The 21,888-nt window shown below is 37.9% G+C and overlaps 3 protein-coding genes and 1 pseudogene across 3 annotated transcripts; 2 read left to right on the top strand and 2 right to left on the bottom strand.

Annotated features, from left to right (window-relative positions):
* Positions 1 to 8,134: 8,134 nt before the first annotated feature.
* LOC137963467 (agamous-like MADS-box protein AGL62) lies at positions 8,135 to 8,782 on the top strand. The gene has a single exon (XM_068810584.1). It carries the CDS (start codon positions 8,135 to 8,137, stop codon positions 8,780 to 8,782), a length of 648 nt encoding a protein of 215 aa, XP_068666685.1.
* A 725-nt stretch (positions 8,783 to 9,507) lies between these two features.
* LOC137963466 (glycosyltransferase BC10-like) lies at positions 9,508 to 13,982 on the bottom strand. Its single transcript, XM_068810583.1, has 10 exons — positions 13,725 to 13,982; positions 13,525 to 13,641; positions 13,306 to 13,406; positions 12,941 to 13,012; positions 12,755 to 12,836; positions 12,590 to 12,670; positions 12,129 to 12,167; positions 11,220 to 11,285; positions 10,774 to 10,917; positions 9,508 to 9,693 (listed from the first exon to the last, which is right to left on the bottom strand). The coding sequence occupies exons 1-10, from the start codon at positions 13,980 to 13,982 to the stop codon at positions 9,508 to 9,510; spliced, it is 1,146 nt and encodes a 381-aa protein (XP_068666684.1).
* Positions 13,983 to 14,845: 863 nt separating this feature from the next.
* Positions 14,846 to 15,520, top strand: LOC137963465 (agamous-like MADS-box protein AGL29). The gene has a single exon (XM_068810582.1). It carries the CDS (start codon positions 14,846 to 14,848, stop codon positions 15,518 to 15,520), a length of 675 nt encoding a protein of 224 aa, XP_068666683.1.
* A 521-nt stretch (positions 15,521 to 16,041) lies between these two features.
* Positions 16,042 to 21,290, bottom strand: LOC137963905 (glycosyltransferase BC10-like; annotated as a pseudogene).
* Positions 21,291 to 21,888: the final 598 nt, after the last annotated feature.

The following is a 21,888-nucleotide window of genomic DNA, read 5'->3' as shown; positions in this document are numbered from 1 at the left end:
CTAAACGTTCTAAACATTCTAAACGTTCTTAATAGGTACATGCTGCAATTAAAGAGAGAAATTGCTACGTTGGGTTGGTCGAGAAGTGGTACATAGTAGTAATTGTTTCGATGTGAAGGCTTCTTGTTTCTTTGTGTGACAAAATATCAGCAATATCAAATTGTTACTCTTCAATTGACACGAGAAATTCCCTAGGGGGGGGTTGGGTTAGTGCACAATGTAAGTGTAGATGGAAATGAAATACAATGAAAAGTATTTTCCCTTCCCTGGGGAAAGTGAGAGGAGGGAAATGAAATACAATGAAAAGTACTTTCCCTTCCCTGGGAAAGTGAGAGGGAATGTAAAGTAGTTGTTTGTGTTAGTGTGTGCAATGGAAAGTATAATGTAAAGTATTTGTTTATGTTAGTATGTGCAATGGAAAGTGCAGTATAAAGTAATTGTTTGTGTTAGTGTGTACAATGGAAAGTGTGGTGTAAAGTTCATATATATTAGTTATTAAATAAAATATTTTAATATATTTGACTATTAGAAAATTAAATTAATATTAGTTAATAAATAAAATATATTTAATATAATAATTAAACAAATTATTAATTTTATATTATTAAAATTTTAATTAAATTTTAATTTTGTAATATCTAAATATAAAATAATTATACACATATCGTACTACATAGCGTACTACACAAATATCGTAAAAATAAAAATACAAATAATACAAATATAACCCAATCACCTTTTTAATATAAAAAATTATATTTGTTCATACAAAAGTACAACATAAAAAATATTTACTAGCATTAAAACATAATAGTCAATAATTTTACCACATCTGAATTGCTAAAACATCTCAATAATATGATGTTATTGCAGATTGTACTACAGACTCCCTCTGAGTACGTGCAACTAAAATAAAATATTAAAAATAAATAAAAAAATAACATAAGTGAATATAATAAATAAATAATTTTTTAATAACATAAGATATGTTTTAACATTAAAAACAATTAATTTAATATAATAAATAAAGATATATTTATTAATAACATAATATATTTTTTGTATTATTAGTTAATAATATATTGTCAAAAAATTTAAAACCATTGGTTTAATTAATTATAGCAATGGGATAATTAAAATATATTAATATAGTAATTATAAAATAAATATATTAAATAAATAAAAATAATTATTTTATAAATAAAAAAATACAAATTATTATTTTTACCACGGTTTAATTTTTCCTAACTTAGGAAAAATTAAACCATCATCTTCCTACACGCGTCGTCTTCCTCAGTGGCAGGAGACTACGACGACGGGCTAGCGGGCAACAGAGGCGGCGGGCCAACGGGCAACGACGACGGAGGCGGCAGGCCAACGGGCAACGGCGACGGAGGCAGCGCTCCAACGGTACGCCGAGAGGGAGAAGAGAGGGAAGCCGAGAGGCTCTATGGCAGAGGCTCGGCCTCCCGTGCTTTGCGACGGAGGTCGAGAGGGAGAGGAGAGGGAGGTCGAGAGAGAAGAGAAGCCGAAGGTTGTGAGAGAGAAAAAAAAATTTCTCTGAAACATCGTTTGACAAAGGTTCCTCCCCGATCCTCCCTGAGTGTGAGATGTATTTGAACGATGGTAAGTGAAATCCGAGGGGTTGGTAAGTGAAATCCGAGCTCGACCCCTCGGATTTCACTTACCATCGTTTTATGCCTGAAACGAGGGGAAACGAAATACAATTGTATTTCATTTCCCCTCGTCACTTACTGGCCGCACTAACGGGTTTCGACCCACTTTCCCCGGCATAAGTGAAATACACTTCACTTACGCTGCACACTAACAGGCCCTTATATGAAGATAACTTTTTGCTCTAAGTTTGTTGGAAAATTTTCCATCAATTAGTTTGGGAAGGAAATAACTTCCTACAACAATTTTGACTCCCTTTACTCTCATAACTATAATAACTATACTTAGTACTTGATGGGGAAATGTGGCCCCATATTGCAAATGGCAAGTTCAAGAAGGAAGGCGAAATAGCGGCAAAAATGTTTACTTCTTGCAAATTTTGTAGTAGAATTCGGATGAGGTTTTAGGCAAGACTTGAGATCATGTGTGTTGGTGAGTCATCAAAGTTTCCTTGTTTTGACAAATAGAGTTTTTCTACACAAACCTCTTGAAATTTTTCTAGCAAATTTTTTTTCTTAAAACACTCTCCCAAAAGCTAGTTAGAATTTTTTCTCACCTCTATCTTTTACCTCTCCCTTTGACTAGTTTTATGTGCAAGGGGAGAGAAACACTTGGTTTTCAGTTTTTCTTCATTCATGAGAGCACAAAGCATTTATCAGTCTCATGCAATTTAAAATTGTGTGCAAACTGTAATAAAATGTATGTAAATTAGATTAGCTTAATTGTAGGAAACTAATTGTTTTCATCAATCCGTGATTTTGTACCTTAATTTTAGGATTTAAGTTGGACCTAAAATCAGTATGTAATATCTTATAAATAGCCTCCTAAACGGAGGAGAATACATTGAAAAAATTCTTTGAAATCCTTTGATTTTACTTGGTATCAGAGAGGGACATTTCTCTTTTCCTTCCCGTTTCCGAAGATCAGAGTTAAGTGCTCCCGTAGTCGCCGACAGAGGTAGTCGAAAAAAATTATCGCCGAAGGAAGCCGACGAACTCTGTTTTTTTCCCTCTACGACGGCCGATGGTCTCGTAGCCAAAACCTTGTTGCCGACAAGCGCCGAAGATTTTTGAAGATCGCCAATGACCTCACCACCAACACCTCTACCATTGTCGATCACTGCTGTCGCCAAGGGAAGCCGACAGACTATTTTTTTTCAGCCACTGCCGACGGTCCCGTAGCCGAAACCTCGTCGCCGACCACCGACGACCGCACCACCACCCTGTTATCGTTGCCGACCACTGCTGTCGCCGAAGGAAGCCGAAGCTCTGTTGCCGTTGTCGAAGAAGAAAGGTGATTTTTTTTTAAACTTAGGAACTACTGTTCCTTTATTTCTCTGTTGACCGAACTGACCCAAACCGGCGGATCAACTCAACGGATCCGAGCCGCACCCGGACCAGAACCGAACCGGACAAGAATTGGACCAGACCAACCCGAACCGGACTTGAATCAAACTCGAACCGGATCAGACCGAACCGATCCGAACATGACTACTGAATTGAATCGGACTACTTCCCGGACCGGATCCAAATTTTGAATTAACCCAGAGACAAACAATGGAGAGCTATCGTCCAATCTCTAATAAAGCTAACAACCGGGTATGCACTCACTACGGGGAAAAAGGCAATTCGCAATAGTGATGTTATGAGATTATTGGTTATCCACTCAAAAAAACCTCAGAAAAAAGATTGTTGGGGAAAAGCTACTATCTACGACGAATGTTGCCCATCCAAGTATTATCGGTTAAGCTTCAACATTCTCTACATATTCTAAGAATAAAACTTGGATTATAGATACAGGTGTATCCAATCACATGATAAGGGACTCCAGTCAGTTAAAATCTATCGTACCCTCTCCTCAATCCGTTATTTTAACCGCCAATGGTAGTACATCTCCTATTACTGGGGAAGGATCAGTTATCTTGTCGAATAATCTTATATTAGATATTGTGTTTGTTGTTCCATCTCTTGAATACAATATGTTGTCTGTTAGCCAAATTACTTCGAGTCTTGTTGTACTGTAACTCTCTGGCCCCTCCTATTGTGTCTTTCAGGACATTCTAACCTGGAAGATTCTTGGTTATGGCGTTAGACGGGGTAAACTCTACTATTTGGAGTTTAGAGAGAATGGGAGATCTAAAATAAGTAAAGCAAATCAAGCTAGTAGTGAAGACACTGCTCAAGCAACTATATGGTCATGGCACCGAAGACTCGATCATCTTTCCTTTAGTTATCTTAAGAAATTGCGACCACAACTCTTTTCAGGTTTGAATAATTTGGATTTTCATTGTGACACTTGTGAACTGGCTAAAAGTCACCATATCTCTTATTTATCGAGTTTGAATAAAAGTTCTGAACCTTTTGAGGTTATTCATTCTGATGTTTGGGGTCTTGCAAAGGTTCCCTTTATTTCTCGAGCTCAGTATTTTGTGACATTTATTGATGAATGCACTAGAATGACTTGGGTATCCCTGCTTATATAAAAGAGTGATGTGTGTCTAACTTTTCAGAAATTTCACCAAATGGTACATACTCAGTACCAGAAGCAGATTTGTGTTTTGCAATCTGATAATGGTACTAAGTTTGTCGATGCTTCTCTGAGTAATTTTCTAAACAATCATGAAATTCATCATCAGACCTCATGCATCTATACTCCCCAACAAAATGGATTGGTAGAGAGGAAGAATAGACAACTTTTGGAAGTAGTGCGTGTTTCTCTCTTTGGCATGAACATGCCTCGGTTTTATTGGGGCGAAGCTGTCAAATTTGCTGCCTACCTTATCAATCGAACACCTTCTCGAGTTATAGACTTTCAAACTCCTCAACAAAAATTGCACTCCCTAATTTCCATTCCCCATATTCCAAATCTTGAACCCGAGGTTTTTGGGTGTATTGTATATGTTCATATCCCAAAAGTTTTATGAAATAAACTTGATCCATGTGCTAAACGATGTGTTTTTGTTGGCTATTCTAATTTTAAAAAAGGATATCGGTGTTATGATCCACACACCCGAAAGCTCCATGTAACTCTAGATGCCTCTTTCAATGAATTAAGACCCTATTACTCAGGAGGAGTCTCTCATAATTCTCTTTAGGGGGAGAGCTCAAGTGAAGAGAATAGCGGAGGGGCTGAGTTTATTGAGTTAGAAGCAGTGAATGACTTGTTTAATCAACAAGAGAATAGTGGAGGTGATAAGTTAGAAGCGGTGAATGAATTTTTTAACCAACTAAGTCGTCGTGATGTGCAACAAGATTGTAGTCCCAACCATGAAACCGAGAGCGAATCATTAATTGCTCCTGAAGAATCCTTAGAGTTGCCTCTGTCTGCACCATCAATTGAAGAATCAACCCAGAATGTTCCTCCTCAAGTAAATACAAATCTTGTGTTTGATGAATCTATTGAAACATGTGTTCCTACAGAAAATATAACTCCTAGATATCCACAAAGATTGAATAGGGGAGTTCTAAAGAAACAGTATGAACCTGATCTTGAAGCCAATACCAAATATTCAATCAACAACTATGTGTCCTCCTATAGGTTGACTAAATTGTATGCATTTACTGTTGATCAATTATCCAAATTTCTATTCCTAGTAATGTACATGAGGCATTAACTGATCCAAAATGGAAAAAGACGATGAACGAAGAGATGGAGGCTCTACAAAAGAATGCTACGTGGGAACTTGTTTCACAGCCTAAAGGAGTGAAGACAATTGGATGTCGATGGGTGTTCATGGTGAAACTCAAACCGGATGGAAGTATTGACAGATATAAAGCTCGACTAGTTGCAAAAGGATATATGCCAAGGTATGGGATAGACTATCAGGATACTTTTGCACCAGTAGCTAAGATCAATACAATTCACATTCTTATATCTATAACAGCAAATCGAGATTGACCTCTACCACAATTTGATGTTAAAAATATCTTCCTCAATGGAGACTTAGAAGAAAAAGTCTACATGGAGCTACCACCCGGAGTTAAAAGTGGTTCTTTGTGTCAAGGTGAAGTCTATAAATTGAAGAAGTCATTGTACGGGCTGAAACAATCACCTAGAACATGGTTTGGGAGATTCTCGACTACAATGAAGGAGTTTGGCTATATGCAAAGTAACTCAGATCATACTTTGTTTATAAAACACAAAGAAGAAAATGTAACAGCTTTAATTGTATATGTTGATGATATTGTCCTGACAGGAAATGACCCATGTGAAGTGCAAGTTTTACAGGAGTATTTAGCGACTAAATTTGAAATGAATGATCTCGGACAACTTAAATATTTTTTTGGAATTGAGGTTGCAAGATCGAAACATGGAGTCTTCCTTTCACAACGCAAATATGTGTTGGATCTTCTAGTTGAAATCGGAATGCTTGACTGTAAACCAATAGAGATGCCCATGGAAATGAATCATAAGCTCAAAAATTTGCCAGATCAAATCTTAGCAGACAAAGGTGTTATCGGCAATTAGTTGGAAGATTAATCTACCTATCACACATAAGGCTTGATATAGCTTATGCAGTGAGCGTTGTGAGTCAGTTCATGCATGCACCAAGTGAAGAACATATGGAAGTAGTCTATCGGATCTTGAGATACTTAAAGAGTGCTCCAGGAAAAGGTTTGTTATTCTAAAAAAATGGTATCTCTAATATTGAAGGATATACATATTCTGATTGAGCAGGTGATCAAACAACCAGAAAATCGACGTCGGGTTACTTTACTTTTATGGAAGGGAATCTTGTCACTTGGAAAAATAAAAAACAGAAGGTAGTATCAAGATCAAATGCTGAAGCTGAATTTTGAGGTATGGCTCATGGTGTATCCGAGTTGTTATGGATAAGGAATGTACTGAGGGACTTAGGGATTGAATACGCCAAACATATGAATCTCCATTGTGATAATAAGGTAGCCATCGCGATTGCACAAAATCCGGTTCAACATCACTAAACATGTTGTAGTTGATTGTCATTTCATCAAGGAGAACCTTGATGCAAAGATTATACAATTCCCTTTTATTCAATCTGAGAGTCAACTGGTTGATATGCTCACGAAGGCAGTATCAGGGAAGACATTTCATGGTATAATTGACAAGTTGGGCATGACCGATATCTATGCACCAACTTGAGGGGGAGTGTGTGCAGACTGTAATAGAATGTAGGTAAATTAGATTAGCTTAATTGTAGAAAACTAATTGTTGCCATCAATCCATGATTCTGTACCTTGATTTGATGATCTAAATTGGACATAAAATCAACATGTAATATCTTATAAATAGCCTCATAAACGGAGAAGAATACATCGGAAAAATTCTTTGAAATCCTTCGATTTTACAAAAATTGTACTACCTCCTCTCCATGTGCAAGGGGAGAGAAACACTTGGGCTTAGATTCTTTCTTCATTCACGAGAGCAGAGCATTTATCATCTCATGTAATTTAAAATTGTGCTACCTCCTCTACTTTGGAGGTGCTGTCCTAAAGTCCCATTGTATCGGCTATGTGACACCTCTTCCACTCAAATGATGCTCTCCTACGACACCACGTGTTGAATATGTACTTCTTTTTCTAATTTGATTTTGATAGTGATCTCGTACCTAATCATTATTTTTTTATGATCTCAATAACTAATTCAAATTATGACAATAGTTTAACCAAAATTTTGACTTTGATCATTAACCAACTAATGACAAAATCATTGTGCTTTGAACATCAAGAATTTTGATTTTGGTTATCGGTCAACTAGTGGTCTAATTCTTTGAATCTTAATAGTTGATCAATGCCCACAATCTGGACTCTAGACCCAGGTTCTATTTTCAATAATCATTTTTTTGTGTGTGCCAAAGGCTAGAGAAATAGGGAAACATAGCTTACAATTTGATCAAATGCTTGATTGTTTTGTAGATTGCTTGCTTACTCCAATGCAAACGTTTAAATATTCAAAGCCTGCCTCATGTTCCTTATTATGGTACACTTCCTAAAACATCTCTTAACAAATAAATTCGTAATGGCAATTACCAGATCCTTGGAAATAACATTGAAGGTTGGAAATAAAACGAAGGGATTTGGTGTATTACAATATGGGATTGTTAAGGAAACAAGAAGAAAGAGATGTGATCGTCGGCTTGGAGGAGTACCAGGGCCCTGCCAACGAAGATGCATGCTTGCTGGACGTCTCAGTTTTCCAGTGAGGATTACTTCCAGGATTTCATATATGGAAGCTACGTGAGATCAAACATTTAAAACTTTCGAGGTGTCGAAACGAGGATATCTCTGAAATCATCCAAGTTTAGAAACAAAGAGTAATTAGGGTATTCAAATCCGAAATCTTTAGACCGGTAAACAACATGTCACGCTGCAATGTTGTCCTTAAATAATCATGCTTCTCCAACCCAAGCAATCTGTCATTACCCACTTGTTCTTCTTTGTTTTCTCAGTTTTTTTTTTTCTCTGGTTTTCCTGCATCGGCCATGGTGAGAAAACCAAGCATGGGTCGTCAAAAGATCGAGATCAAGAAGATAGAGAACATAGATGCCAGGCAAGTCTGCTTCTCTAAGCGTCGAGCGGGGCTGTTCAAGAAGGCAAGCGAGCTCTGCATCTTATGCGGGGCGGAGACATCCATTGTCGTCTTCTCTCCCGCAGGTAAGGTGTTTTCCTTCGGGCACCCCTCCGTCGACTCCGTTATCGAGCGCTTTCTCATCCCAACCAACAGCCGGACAAACTCCCTCTCCCGCGCGAAGGCCCTGCCGGATGCCTCCCATCGAGGGGCCACGTTGCGCGAGCTTAGCCGCCGATACACGGAGCTGCTGAACCAAGTGGATGAGGAGAAGAAGAGGAAGATAAAGCTGGAGCAGGTCTTGAAAGCGGCAACGGAACACAAGTTCGGTTGGGAAGCGGACATCGAGGGACTCGGGTTGCACGAACTCGAGCTCTTTAGAGCGACTCTAGAGGAGATGAGGAAGAAGGTTGCTGAACGAGCTGAAGAGCTTGCGATCCGTGCCTCCTATTCGACCCCATTTTTCGGGATGAATTCGAATTCCATTGTCCCTCAAGCCATGACTTTCAACTGCCTGCTGTTTAAAGAAGAAAGGTTCGATAAATTCGTAAGTTACCATTGAGCTGCCGCCAGTTTACTTTGAGACTTTGATTTGGCTCCAGTTTTGTTCTTCAGAATCCAGAAACCAGCTCTGTAATGTACTCTTGTCTTCTTCATCGAAGAAATCATTTATATAACGAACGAATTTCTGGGTTTTAGCCGTTCATTTTACTTAAACCATCTACATCTACCCAGGGACCTATACCAGTTTCCATTCACGAAAGCATTGTAAGCGCCCGTTGGTCAGGATGATCGAAAGGCCTCGAGTAAAAAGCACCTTGACAGACAACTAATTGAATTGCGTTCAATCCCTATCTTGTCTTCCACCATATAGACTCGTTGCATTGGAAAATAAGAAGAGAGTGAACACGTGGGTATAGGGTGGAGTTGACAGGACCAAAAAAAAAAAAAAACACTCGTTGGAATGTTTTCCCAAACCCATCCCGAATAGAAACAGGGATATAAAACAGAGTTGAAATGAGTCGGGTTTAAAACGACAGGACAGAGATGGATCGGGGTTTAAGCTAGGTTTAAGCAAGGTAGGGACGAGATAGGGTTTGATGATTCAAATTTTTTTAATGTTGATTATACGCACAAAACCCCCTTAACCCTGGTGTTTGCTAGCACTTTTATCTTCCCATCACCTTATAAACCTTTCTGCTCGTATATATTGCACATTCCCATCAAAGCTCGTTAAAATAGCATAGATGGAGACAGTAAAAAAACTCAGTTAGACGGGGAATATTTTCAAGTCAAGAGTGCAATGGCATCAAAAGGACCAACCACTCCATCTCTCAAAAGACGCATAGCAGCTTCTGGTGTGAACTTTCTAGCAAACAGAAAGCAAGGCACTGATGTGCCATTGCTGAGGCACCATTCGGTCCATCCAAAACCAAAACCATATTTTGTCTTATAGTACACTTGCTTGATGTCCTGCATACAGCATAAAATAATTTTTTTATTATATTGTTCTCCAACAAATGCAATAAAAACAACAAGAATAAAATAATAAATAAAGCATATCTCGTCCAAAGAAAGCTGACCATGCCAAGTTCCTGTCCAATTTTCATTCTTTTAAAAAAAGAACTTTATTCCAAATTTCAAACATCCTATAAATATTTTGTTTCGGTATGGATGGAATCTCACCACGACAGACAATTCCAGGTTAACCTACAACAGGACATAAATCCTTTCTACTCTTATCATTAACTAAGAATATAAGTTGCCAAAGTAATGCAAAACACATTACATGGCATATAAGTACAAAATATGTGATAAATGATGTCCACATATGTATTAGAAGAATACCATATACACATGTGATTATCGTTATTATACATTAAACTAGTGAGGTTCAGGAGGGTCAGGCTACTCAAGCCTAAGCGTAAACAACCAAGGAATTTCACAACTCTTAAACCCTAAATTTTGGGCTAATTCACTCAAATGAAGCAGTAACATTTGGAACCTACTGGATAGAACCAATCATAAACAGTTGATTTGTTAGTATTCAATGCTCCCATTGTAAACAAAATCTCCTGACTAGTCACTTGAGTCTCAAAAATATGGAATGTTCTTCGAAAGAACAATATCATTACACTCATTGTAGAAAAATGCTTGTCGGTGACATTTATTTGGTATGTAAATATCCAAACCACAAGAAACTTCTATAATTAAAATTATATCAGGTAGACTACTTAATCTAGTGAAACAGTGAGTAAAACTTGTTCACAATTGTGGCGGCTAGTTGCATGAATAAAAGAGAGAGAGAGAGAGATTGGAAAGGCACAACTGTCCAAGCCAGTCATGAAACTGCACTACAGAACGCCAAAATAAGAAAAAAGGGAAATTAATTTGGGTGTATTTTATTTTCTTTCTATCTATGATGAATTGTATTTTCCCCAGTACACAGTAGTCAGGAATATGTTTTGAGAATGATAATTTGAAATAGTTTCCAACAAATCAATGGAGATTCACAAATTATTGTCTTCATTTTAGCATTTGCAGTTCACATACCTTTATTTCTTTGATGCGTTCAGGACTAGCATCATTATATCCAAATTTTCTAGGGTGCAACCCGTCTTCCATTTCAGTTGCAGACTCATTCCATGTAGTATAGGTAATTGTTCTTCGTTCGAGTTCATCTTCAAGCTCACTCATCTACAAGGAGTTAAAGTAAATAAAATAATAAGTAAAGATAGAAATATGTAATTATCTGTTCCTATTGAGTCTTGAAAATATTCACAAGAAAAAACAAAATGATAAAATCAGTAGGGTAGAAAATTATTTTCCCTCAATTTTCATAGGCTCTAGCAAAGCTACCAAACTAAAACCTGCAAGTACTCTTAGCCATGTGGAAAACAACCCATTCTATTATTATGTTCAGGGACTGGCAGACTGAAATATTCATGGCATAGATTTTGAATAAAAAAAAAGGAAAAAGGAACAATATTGCTACTTACAGCAAGTAGTGTTTGAACGTAATGTTCATCCGTGATACATTTGTGTTCCTTCTGGGCTACTTGTTGCTGCATTTGATAATTAAATTGTCATACGATCATTTTCCATAAGAAAAAAAAGACCAGAAGCTCTTTCTTGATAAGATAAGCAATTCAACTATTATAAGAAAGCATCAGAAAAAAATATATCCAGTGAAAGAGTTTAGGGTTAAGCAGTTATATGGTGCAACAATACGAAAATGAGATCATTCCACTATGAAAATAACCCCCTCCCAAAATGTGATTATTGAACCTAAGGCCCAATCCACATGGAAACTTGCACTACTGTCCTTTTTCTTTGTTCAGGTTATATTTAAAACATATAAAAATTTTAAAATAAAAAAGTGCATTTTGAAGTTCATCAATTTTTTACACTTTTGTCCACAAATAATCCATTCCTGTCTGAAACTCCATCTCAGCAAGGTAATTTGACCGCTTGTTCAATGCTTATCTCAGGAAATTGATACTGACAACATGTTCACGGAAGGAAATTATGAGACAGCTCTCTCTCTCTCTCTCTCTCTCTCTCTCTCACTCTTTCTCTCTCATAATGATGTAAAACTTTTCAAGAAAATTTAATTTTACTAAACTTATTGAATGTCATAAATAGCAACTAGAAGCATTTGTTACAGTAATTCATTTTTCTTCTTCTCCTTCAGCTAAATATTAGTACCTATTAGCAACTGACTCCCCATAAAGCTACAGGCAACCAACTTCTAGTAAATGGCTTCACATGAAGAATTAAAAAAACAATAAAAAAACCTCAAGAGCAATATTCCACAAAAAAAAAGGATCTTAACCTTCAACACAAATGACAAGCAATGGTCAGTAACTACCAAGCAACTGTTGGAGTTGATGAAAGAGACCACTTACAGCAATCTGATTGCCTCCGACGTCTAAAGTTGGATGCCACTGAAAAGTATAAGCACATGAAACCAATGTTAAACACTTCCAAACAATTAGAAATACATTCTTTTGCAAGCATATTCCAAACAAAACAGTCCTCTAACAGAACACGTAGCTTTTCTAAGGGAGTTTCGAATATATTATGCAACAAAATTATGAAGAGATAGCAGTAGAGCATAAGTGGCATTATCCTGTGCCCATCATATCCAGGTCCCATTGTATAGATTACAAGAGCTCGCAGATCCAAGTGTTCTGCATCAGTCGCCCTTTTCTCAATCATCTAACATCAAATTTTCCACTGTTTTAAAAAAAATGGTCCTAAACAGAGAACTGTAGTAATGTCAAATAGTATAAAGGCAAGAAGCTTTAGACTCCTGATATGAGGAATGCAGTAAGCACTCTGAACTTTTTGATAACTGAGGGTTTACCTTACAATATTTTCTGAAAATTGGAAAGACAACATCATCGGCGAGAACAACCTCCGCATGTTTCCGAACCAGTGTGATCCACTGATTACATCATGTAGCAGATAAATTAGTGGAAGAAACACACATATAAAAGGAAAAATAAAACTAGGATGAAGAGAAAGTAACCTGGGACCCATTCCTCCATTTGTATTTTGGTATATGAGGTGACATTTTTGCATTGTAGAGGCTTTGCTTTGGGTCAAGAAAACTACATGAGAGCAATTAATCTATTAAAAGAATGTAACGCATACACAATGAAAAAGATTACTATCTTAGAAAAGAAGAAAGGGTTTCATGGTCCTCTTTAAATACCTATCCACAAAACTTTTTGAAGAAGACATCACATAGTTGTACACATAGCTGAAGTTGTACAGAGGAACACAACTGCAGCAAATGTTGGTATAATGAGCAATTTGCAAGGGAGATTTAAATCGACTACATAGACCTAGATAACAACTAACATAATTTATCATAGAATACCAAAGAAAATAATAGAAAAGAGAAACGTCGTGCTGGCTAGATGCAACTTAGAAGAATACCAATGACAGCGTACAAGTACACAAAGACGTCAACAATTTTCCACTGTTCCTTTTTCTTTTTCTTAATGAGATTACTGTTAGTTCTGTTGGTAATAAATCATGCTGTATATTTCTTGAGAACGATCAGAGGTAACCTACCTGTCAGATAATAGAACAAGACGCCGGTTTGCTGGATCTTGAAGAGCTGCTTCAAGTAATAATCGCTCAGCTTTTATCATGCTTGATTCTCCCCAGGCCACCTATAATATATCAAATTATGAAAAATGAAGCTGGATTCAAATCGAACAAGACACAGATAAATAACTTACAAAGAATAGCATGGAAAGGAAAATCAATTAAATTTCCAGTAGCACATACATGGACTCTCTTGGCGATCTGGCGTCCGTAGAAGAAAGGACTCTTAGTCGTGGATTCGTCGAACGCAAATCCCGGCTCTGAATGAATGTAAATTGAGAAAGTTCCGTCGTCGGCATTCTACCAGCTCGACAGCCTCAGAATTCAAATATATCTACAAGTTTATAAGTCTACACATACAAAAACCAAAGGAATCAAATTACCTGGAAGAAAGCGTGCCAGAGAAAATCAAGCGGAAGGTTACTGCGAGCAAGGAAAAGAAAAGCAATCTTTGGCGTTCCGAAAACGGGCTCCACAAGAACTTTGTCTCGCACAGCATTGGACGACCTCAACAGTAGCCTTAGCAGAAGGAAAACAAACATAAAAACAGAGAGAGAAGTAGCAATCTTCAATCCGAACCAGAAGAGACTCCGAACAGAAGACGAGGATGAGTAATAAGATAGCGGCCGCCTTCTCGTCATGGCTTCTAAGAGGCTTCCGGGGGCATGAATGATGGAAAGTTTTCAATGGAGCGAAAACGCCAGCATTTGGGCACTGCGGACGGTTGAATTGAATTAGTTTGTGTCTTTGGCGCGCGATCTCTTTCTTTTTATCACCGGCTAACTGCCACGCGACATACACGCCGTCTCCAATCAGCTGACTGGGCTCTATATGGGATCATGTCCTTTTTGCTGCTTCTTCCCATTCCTCACCTGACTCTTTTTGAATTTTCCTTCTTTTTATATTTCCTTTGAGGATTGCTCTGTTTTCCAGCGAGGATTGCTTCCAGCCTTTCATATATGGAAGCCACGTGAGATCAAACATTTAAAACTTTCGAGGTGTCGAAACGAGGATATCTCTGAAATCATCCAAGTTTAGAAACAAAGAGTAATTAGGGTATTCAAATCCGAAATCTTTAGACCGGTAAAAGTTGTCCTTAAATTTAACCATGCTTCTCTTGTTGAAAATAAACTCCAACCCACTACGAAGCCCAGCCTATCTCAGCCCAAGGTAAATAAAAGCCCAGTAACTTCTTAATGAAATGTGAAAGGGGGGCTAAATTTCTGAAGAGAAACAGAGAGGGAAGAGGAGAACTGCGTCCAGAGGCTCTGCGTGAAGAGAAGCCGTGGTTGAGACGACTTCGACTGCCGAAGGAAGCGAAGGTGGTTCAAGGGAAGACGGCCACAAAGAACGGTGTGCTGACAGTCACCGTCCCGGAGCAGGAAGTCAAGGAGTGCATTGTTAAATTTCACTCAACATCTCCACCCCAAGCAATCTGTCATTACCCACTTGTTCTTCTTTTGTTTTCTCTGTTTTTTTTTTCCCTGGTTTTCCTGCATCGGCCATGGTGAGAAAAACAAGCATGGGTCGTCAAAAGATCGAGATCAAGAAGATAGAGAACATAGATGCCAGGCAAGTCTGCTTCTCTAAGCGTCGAGCCGGGCTGTTCAAGAAGGCAAGCGAGCTCTGCATCTTATGCGGGGCGGAGACATCCATCGTCGTCTTCTCTCCCGCAGGTAAGGTGTTTTCCTTCGGGCACCCCTCCGGCGACTCCGTTATCGAGCGCTTCCTCATCCCAACCAACGGCCGGACAAACTCCCTCTCCCGCCCGAAGGCTCTGCCGGATGCCGTCCATCGAGGGGCCACGTTGCGCGAGCTTAGCCGCCGATACACGGAGCTGCTGAACCAAGTGGATGCGGAGAAGAAGAGGAAGATAAAGCTGGAACAGGTTTTGAAAGCGGCAACAGAACACAAGTTCGGTTGGGAAGCGGACGTCGAGGGACTCGAGTTGCACGAGTTTGAGCTCTTTAGAGCGACTGTAGAGGAGATGAAGAAGAAGGTTGCTGAACGAGCTGAAGAGCTTCCATTTTTCGGGATGAATTCGAATTCCATTGTCCCTCAAGCCATGACTTTCAACCGCCTGCTGTTTAAAGAAGAAAGGTTCGATAATTTCAGAAGTTTCAGAAACCAGCTCTGTAATGTATTCTTGTCTTCTTCATCGAAGAAATCATTTATATAACGAACGAATTTATGGGTTTTAGCCGTTCATTTTACTGAAGCCATCTACAGCACCCAGGGACCATACCAGTGCTTGTCGTCGAAGCTCACGGGCTATAGAAAGAAAAAAAAGGAAAAAAACATAGAATGATGATAATAATTTGTATTAGTTGGGATTTATAGTCCGTGGCTCAGCTGTAACTCACACAAGGCGATTGAGTAAACGCACATACGTTTTGAGTCATGGAAACCGAGTTTAAAACAATCTAATTCCTCAAAATCATAAGTACGTCGAAACTTTTTGTCTTGTGCTCGTCTGTGAGTGTCTGATCCTTTCGTTACAATGAATCTTGATTAAATGTTTACAGGCGGTTATGAAGATTAGAGGTATAAAGATTTCGCATTAGCATGTAAATGCCAAATAGTGTTAGTTTCTGACATTGGTTTATTGAGAGATTATTCTCGTTTCGACTCCCAAAATTTGAAAATCTCATCTCAATTAGCTTCCATTCACGAAAGCATTGAGAGCGCATTGGTCAGGATGATCGAAAGGCCTTGAGTAAAGCACCTTGAGTGCTATTATTAACATCACCTGGGTTACACTCTTATAAACCTTTCTGCTCTCACATATTGCACATTCCCATCAAAGCTCGTTAAAATAGCATAGATGGAAACAAAATACCTTCCCATTCTGTGCCTCTACCACCAAAAGGTTTTTATGCTGCAACGACTCAGTTAGACGGGGAATATTTTCAAGTCAAGAATGCAGTGGCATCAACAGGACCAACCCCTCCATCTCTCAAAAGACGCATAGCAGCATCTGGTGTGAACTTTCTAGCAAACATAAAGCAAGGCACTGATGTGCCATTGCTGTAGCACCATTCAGTCCTATATTCAGTCTCATAGTACACATGATTGATGTCCTGCATACGGCATAAAATACACAATTTTTTTATTATATTGTTCTCCAACCTGTGCAATAAAAACAACAAGAATAAATTAATAAATAAAGCATATCACGTCCAAAGAAAGCTGACCATGCCAAGTTCCTCTCCAATTTTCATTCTTTAAACAAAAGAACTTTATTCCAAACTTCAAACATCCTATAAATACTTTGTTTTGGTATGGATGGAACCTCATCATGACAGACGATTCCAGGTTCCAGCATTGCTAAAACTTAATAGGCTTAATAGGCACCTTTTTGTTTGGAAGTGTGCCAGCAACCATTTCGGCCATTTGAAACCTGTTCATATATTAGATCTTTTTTTGTCTCGAATGTTGATTGCACATACACATCCCCTTATAAGTGAGACTTAAACCCAAGACCTCACAGACTAGAAGACCTTTTATGTGACCATTCAGCACAAGGCCCAAATCTATACTAGATATTCTTCATTCTTCATCAGTTGATAACTCCCAGAGTTCCCAATTTCTGTATCTAGTTTAATTTAATAACTGGCAGTAAAAAGAGACAGGTGGAAATAAGGTTGCGAATCCGATTCATTTGTTAGATTGAGGGTCAACCTCAAAACCTAGAACAGGGAAAAAATCCTTGTCCTAACCTCATTCTGAGACTCAACTACATAATTGCAACCAGAGCGTCACCTACAGGTCCTAACTCTAATTTTTTCTTCTTCCCATTGCTTTCTCCCATTGATATTGGTAGGTACAGCTTCATGAATGCCCCTCCCATCCTTTCTACTCTTAGCATTAACTAAGAAGATAAGTTGCCAAAGTAATGCAAAAGACATTACATGACATATAAGTACAAAACATGTAATAAATGATGTATACATATATATTAGAAAAATACCATATACACATATGATTATCATTATTATATATAAAACAGGTGAGGTTCAGGAGGGTCAGGCTACTCAAGCCTAAGCATAAACAACCAAAGAATTTCACAACTCTAAGCCCTAAATTTTGGGCTAAGTCACTCAAATGAAGCAGTTGATTTGTTACTGTTCAATGCTCTTGAATTCTGGTACTAACTGCTCCCATTGTAAACCAAATCTCCTGACTAGTCACTTGAGACTCAAAAATTATGGAATGTTCTTTGAAAGAACAATATCATTACACTCATTCTAGAAAAATGCTTGTCAGTGACATTTATTTGGTATGTAAATCTCCAAACCACAAGAAACCTACTATGCTTAAATTTTTTTATCAGGTAGACTACTTAATCTAGTGAAACAGTGAGTAAAATTTGTTCACAATTTTGGCAGCTAGTTGCATGAATAAAAGAGAGAGAGATTGGAAAGGCACAACCGTCCAAGCCAGTTATGAAACTGCACTACAGAATGCCAAAAAAGAGAAAAAGAAAATTGATTTGGGTGTATTTTGTTTTCTTTCTATCTATTATGCATTTTATTTTCCCCAGCACACAGTAGTCGGGAATATGTTTTGAGAATGATAATTTGGAATAGTTTCAAACAAATCAATGGAGATTCACAAATTATTGTCTTCATTTTAGCATTTGCAGTTCACTTACCTTTATTTGTTTAATGCGTTCAGGACTAGCATCATTATATCCAAATTTGATAGGGTGCCACCTTTTTCCTTCCATTTTAGTTGCAGACTCATTCCATGAAGTATAGGTAATTGTTCTTCGTTCAAGTTCATCTTCAAGCTCACCCATCTACAAGGAGTTAAAGTAAATAAAATGATAAATAAAGAGAGAAATATGTAACTATCTGTTCCTATTGAGTCTTGAAAGTATTGGCAAGAAAAAACAAGATGATAAAATCAGTAAGGTAGAAAATTATTTTCTCTCATTTTTCATAGGCTCTAGCAAAGCTACCAAATAAAAACCTGCGAGTACTCTTTTTTTTCTTTAAATGTAAAACCTGCAAGTACTCTTAGCCATGTGGAAAACAACCCATTCTATTATTATGTTCTGGGACTGGCACACTGAAATATTCATGGCATAGATTTTGAATAAAAAAAAGGAAAAAGGAACAATATTGCTACTTACAGCAAGTAATGTTTGGATGTAATGCTCATCCGGGATACAGTTGTGTTCCTTCTGGGTTACTTGTTTCTGCATTTAATAATTAAATTGTTATATGATTGTTTTCCATAATAAAGAAGACCAGAAGCTTTTTCTTGATAAGATAAGCAATTAAACTATTATAAGAAAGCATCAACAAAAATTATATCCAGTGAAAGAGCAGGTCAAGCAGTTTTACGGTGCAACAATACAAAAATGAGATCATTCCACTATGAAATCAACCCCCTCCCCAAAATGTGATTATTGAACCTAAGGCCCAATCTACATGGAAACAAGTCAAATATGAGTTGCACTACTGTCCTTTTTCTCTGTTCTGGTTATATTTAAAACATATCAAAAGTTAAAAATAAAAAAGTGCATTTTGAAGCTCAACAAATTTTTACGCTTTTGTCCACAAATAATCCATTCCTGTCTGAAAGTCCATCTCAGCAATGTAATTTGACCACTTGTTCAAGGCTTATCTCAGGAAATTGATACTGACAAATGCGGTCACTTAAGGAAATTATGGGATAGCTCTCTCTTTCTCTCTCTCATAATCATGTAAAACTTTTCTAGAAACTTTAATTGTACTAAACTTTTTGAATGTCATAAATAGCAACTAGAAGCATTTGTTACAGTAATTCATTTTTCTTCTTCTCCTTCAGTTAAAAATTAGTACCTATTAGCAACTGACTCCCCATAAAGTTACAGGCAACCATCTTTCTAGTAAATGGTTACACATGAAGAATCAAAAAACAATAAAACAAACGCAAGAGCAAAATTCCACCAAAAAAAAGGATCCTAACCTTCAACACAAATGACAAGCAATGGTCAGTAACAACCAAGCAACTGTTGGAGTTGATGAAAGAGACCACTTACAGCAATCTGATTGCCTCCGAGGACTAAAGCTGGATGCCGCTGAAAAGTACAAGCACATGAAACCAATGTTAAACACCCCCAAACAATTAGACATGCATTCTTTTGCAAGCATTTTCCTAGCAAAACATCCCTCTAACAGAACACTTAGCTTTTCTAAGGGAATTTCGAATATATTATGCAAGAAAATTATGAAGAGATAGCAGTAGAGCATAAGTGGCATTATCCTGTGCATGGAAGTGCACAAGATGTTCCAAACATTATATTCCTTCCCCTCCATCATATCCAGTCCCATTGTATAAATTACAAGAGCTTGCAGATCCAAGTGATCTGCTTCAGTCGCCCTTTTCTCAATCTTCTAACATCAAATTTTCCACTGTTTTCATAAAAGAATGGTCCTAAACAGAGAACTGTAGTAATGTCAATACTATACAGGCAAGAAGGACTCCTGATATGATGAATGCAGTTAGCACTCTGAACTTTTCGATATGCATCTTAGCGATGCTTAATTAAAAGGCAAAACTGAGGGTTTACCGTACAATATTCTCTGAAAATTGGAAAGACAAGATCATCGGCGAGAACAACCTCCGCATGTTTCCGAACCAAAGTGATCCACTGATTACATCATGCAGCAGGTAAATTAGTGGAAGAAACACACATATAAGAGAAAAAATAAAGCTAGGATGAAGAGAAAGTAACCTGGGACCCCTTCATTTATCTTTTGGTACAAGAGATGACATTTTTGCATTGTATCGGCTTTCCTTGGTGTCAAGAAAACTACATGAGAACAACTAATCTATTAAAAGAATGTAACGCATACACAATGATGAAGATTACTATCTTAGAAAAGAAGAAAGGGTTTCATGGTCCTCTTTAGATACCTATCCACAAAACTTTTTGAAGAAGACATCACATAGTTGTACACATAGCTGAAGTTGTACAGAGGAACACAACTGCAGCAAATGTTGGTATAATGAGGAATTTGCAAGGGAGATTTAGATCGACTACATAGACCTAGACAACGATTAACATAATTTATCATAGAATACCAAAGAAAACAATAGAAAAGAGAAACGTTGTGCTGGCTAGATGCAACTAAGAAGAATACCAATAACAGAATACAAGTACACAAAGACGGCAACAATTTTCTCCTGTTCTTTTTTCCTTTTCTTACTGAGATTACTGATAGTTCTGTTGTTAACAAATCAAGCTATTTATTTCTTGAGAACGATCAGAGGTAACCTACCTGTCAGATAATAGAACAAGACGCCGGTTTGCTGGATCTTGAAGAGCTGCTTCAAGCAATAATCGCTCAGCTTCTATCATGCTTAATTCTCCCCAGGCCACCTATATTATATCAAATTATGAAAAATGAAGCTGGATTCAAATCGAAGAAGATAAAGAATAGCATGGAAAGGAAAATCGATTAAATTTCCAGTAGCACATACATGGATTCTCTTGGGAAGCTGGCGTCTGTAGAAGAAAGAACTCTTAGTCATGGATTCGTCAAAGGGAAATCCCGGCTGTGAATGAACGTAAATTGAGAAAGTTCCGTTGTCGGCATTCTACCAGTTCGACAGCCTCAGAATTCAAATATATCTACAAGTTTATAAATCTACACATAGAAAAACCAAAGGAATCAAATTACCTGGAAGAAAGCGTGCCAGAGAAAATCAAGCGGAAGGTTATAGCGAATAAGGAAAAGAAAAGCAAGCTTTGGCGTTCCGAAAAAGGGCTCCACGGGCCTCCGCACAAACTCGAGAACTTTGTCTCGCACAGCATTGGACGACCTCGACTGTAGCCTTAGCAGAAGGAAAATAAACATACAAACAGAAAGAGAAGTAACAATCTTCAATCCGAACCAGAAGTGACTTCGAACAGAAGACGAGGATGAGTAAGAAGATAGCGGCCGCCTTCTCATCATGGCTTCAAAGAGGCTTCCGGGGGCATGAATGATGGAAAGTTTTCAATGGAGCGAAAACGCCAGCATTTGAGCACTGCTGACGGTTGAATTGAATTATTTTGTGTCTTTGGCGCGCGATCTCTTTCATTTTTTTCACCGGCTAATTGCCACGCGAGAGTCGGTTAACTGTTTATTCCATCCATCGACAGACACGGCTTCTCCGATCGGCTGACGGGGCTCTTCACGCCCAACTTAATTGGGTCATGCCCTTTTTGCTGCTTCTTCCCATTCGACATCTGCCTCTTTTTGAATTTTCGTTCTTTTTGTTTGTTCGACGTCGACGCGGTTAGTTTCCTACTTCTCCTTTGTGGGCCCGTTGGGTCTACGCCAGGTCATATATGGCCCACCACAGTGGATGGTCACGATGGACAAGTGAGGACACCGTACATCGCCTGATTTGGGTATTTTGTAAATAAAAAAGTAAGAATTAAAGAAGTAATTTAAGTATGATGCTTGATTCGATAACAAGTGATGCTTGATTCGATCAAAACATACTAACGTCTTATCTCAACTATCTGACCATCTGACCAATTGATCATGATAGTTGATCAGATCA

The sequence above is a fragment of the Aristolochia californica genome, unplaced genomic scaffold (genome assembly GCF_029961685.1).
Source record: "Aristolochia californica isolate CCGP_79_NKW_82.1479 unplaced genomic scaffold, dmAriCali1.0.hap1 SCAF_4, whole genome shotgun sequence".
NCBI classification, from domain to species: domain Eukaryota; kingdom Viridiplantae; phylum Streptophyta; class Magnoliopsida; order Piperales; family Aristolochiaceae; genus Aristolochia; species Aristolochia californica.
The sequence above is the reverse complement of the archived record's forward strand: the minus strand, read 5'-3'. Positions and strand labels throughout refer to the sequence as shown.

Excerpts from the sequence above, each read along its gene's own strand:
- LOC137963467 (XM_068810584.1), top strand. The coding sequence starts at position 8,135 with ATGGTGAGAAAACCAAGCATGGGTCGTCAAAAGATCGAGATCAAGAAG.
- LOC137963465 (XM_068810582.1), top strand. The coding sequence starts at position 14,846 with ATGGTGAGAAAAACAAGCATGGGTCGTCAAAAGATCGAGATCAAGAAG.
- LOC137963466 (XM_068810583.1), bottom strand. The coding sequence starts at position 13,982 with ATGACGAGAAGGCGGCCGCTATCTTATTACTCATCCTCGTCTTCTGTT. Across the intron at positions 11,286-12,128 it reads TCGGAGGCAATCAGATTGCT|CAACAAGTAGCCCAGAAGGA; the intron begins GTAAGTGGTCTC and ends TATCAAATGCAG. Across the intron at positions 9,694-10,773 it reads AACGCATCAAAGAAATAAAG|GACATCAAGCAAGTGTACTA; the intron begins GTATGTGAACTG and ends TGCTGTATGCAG.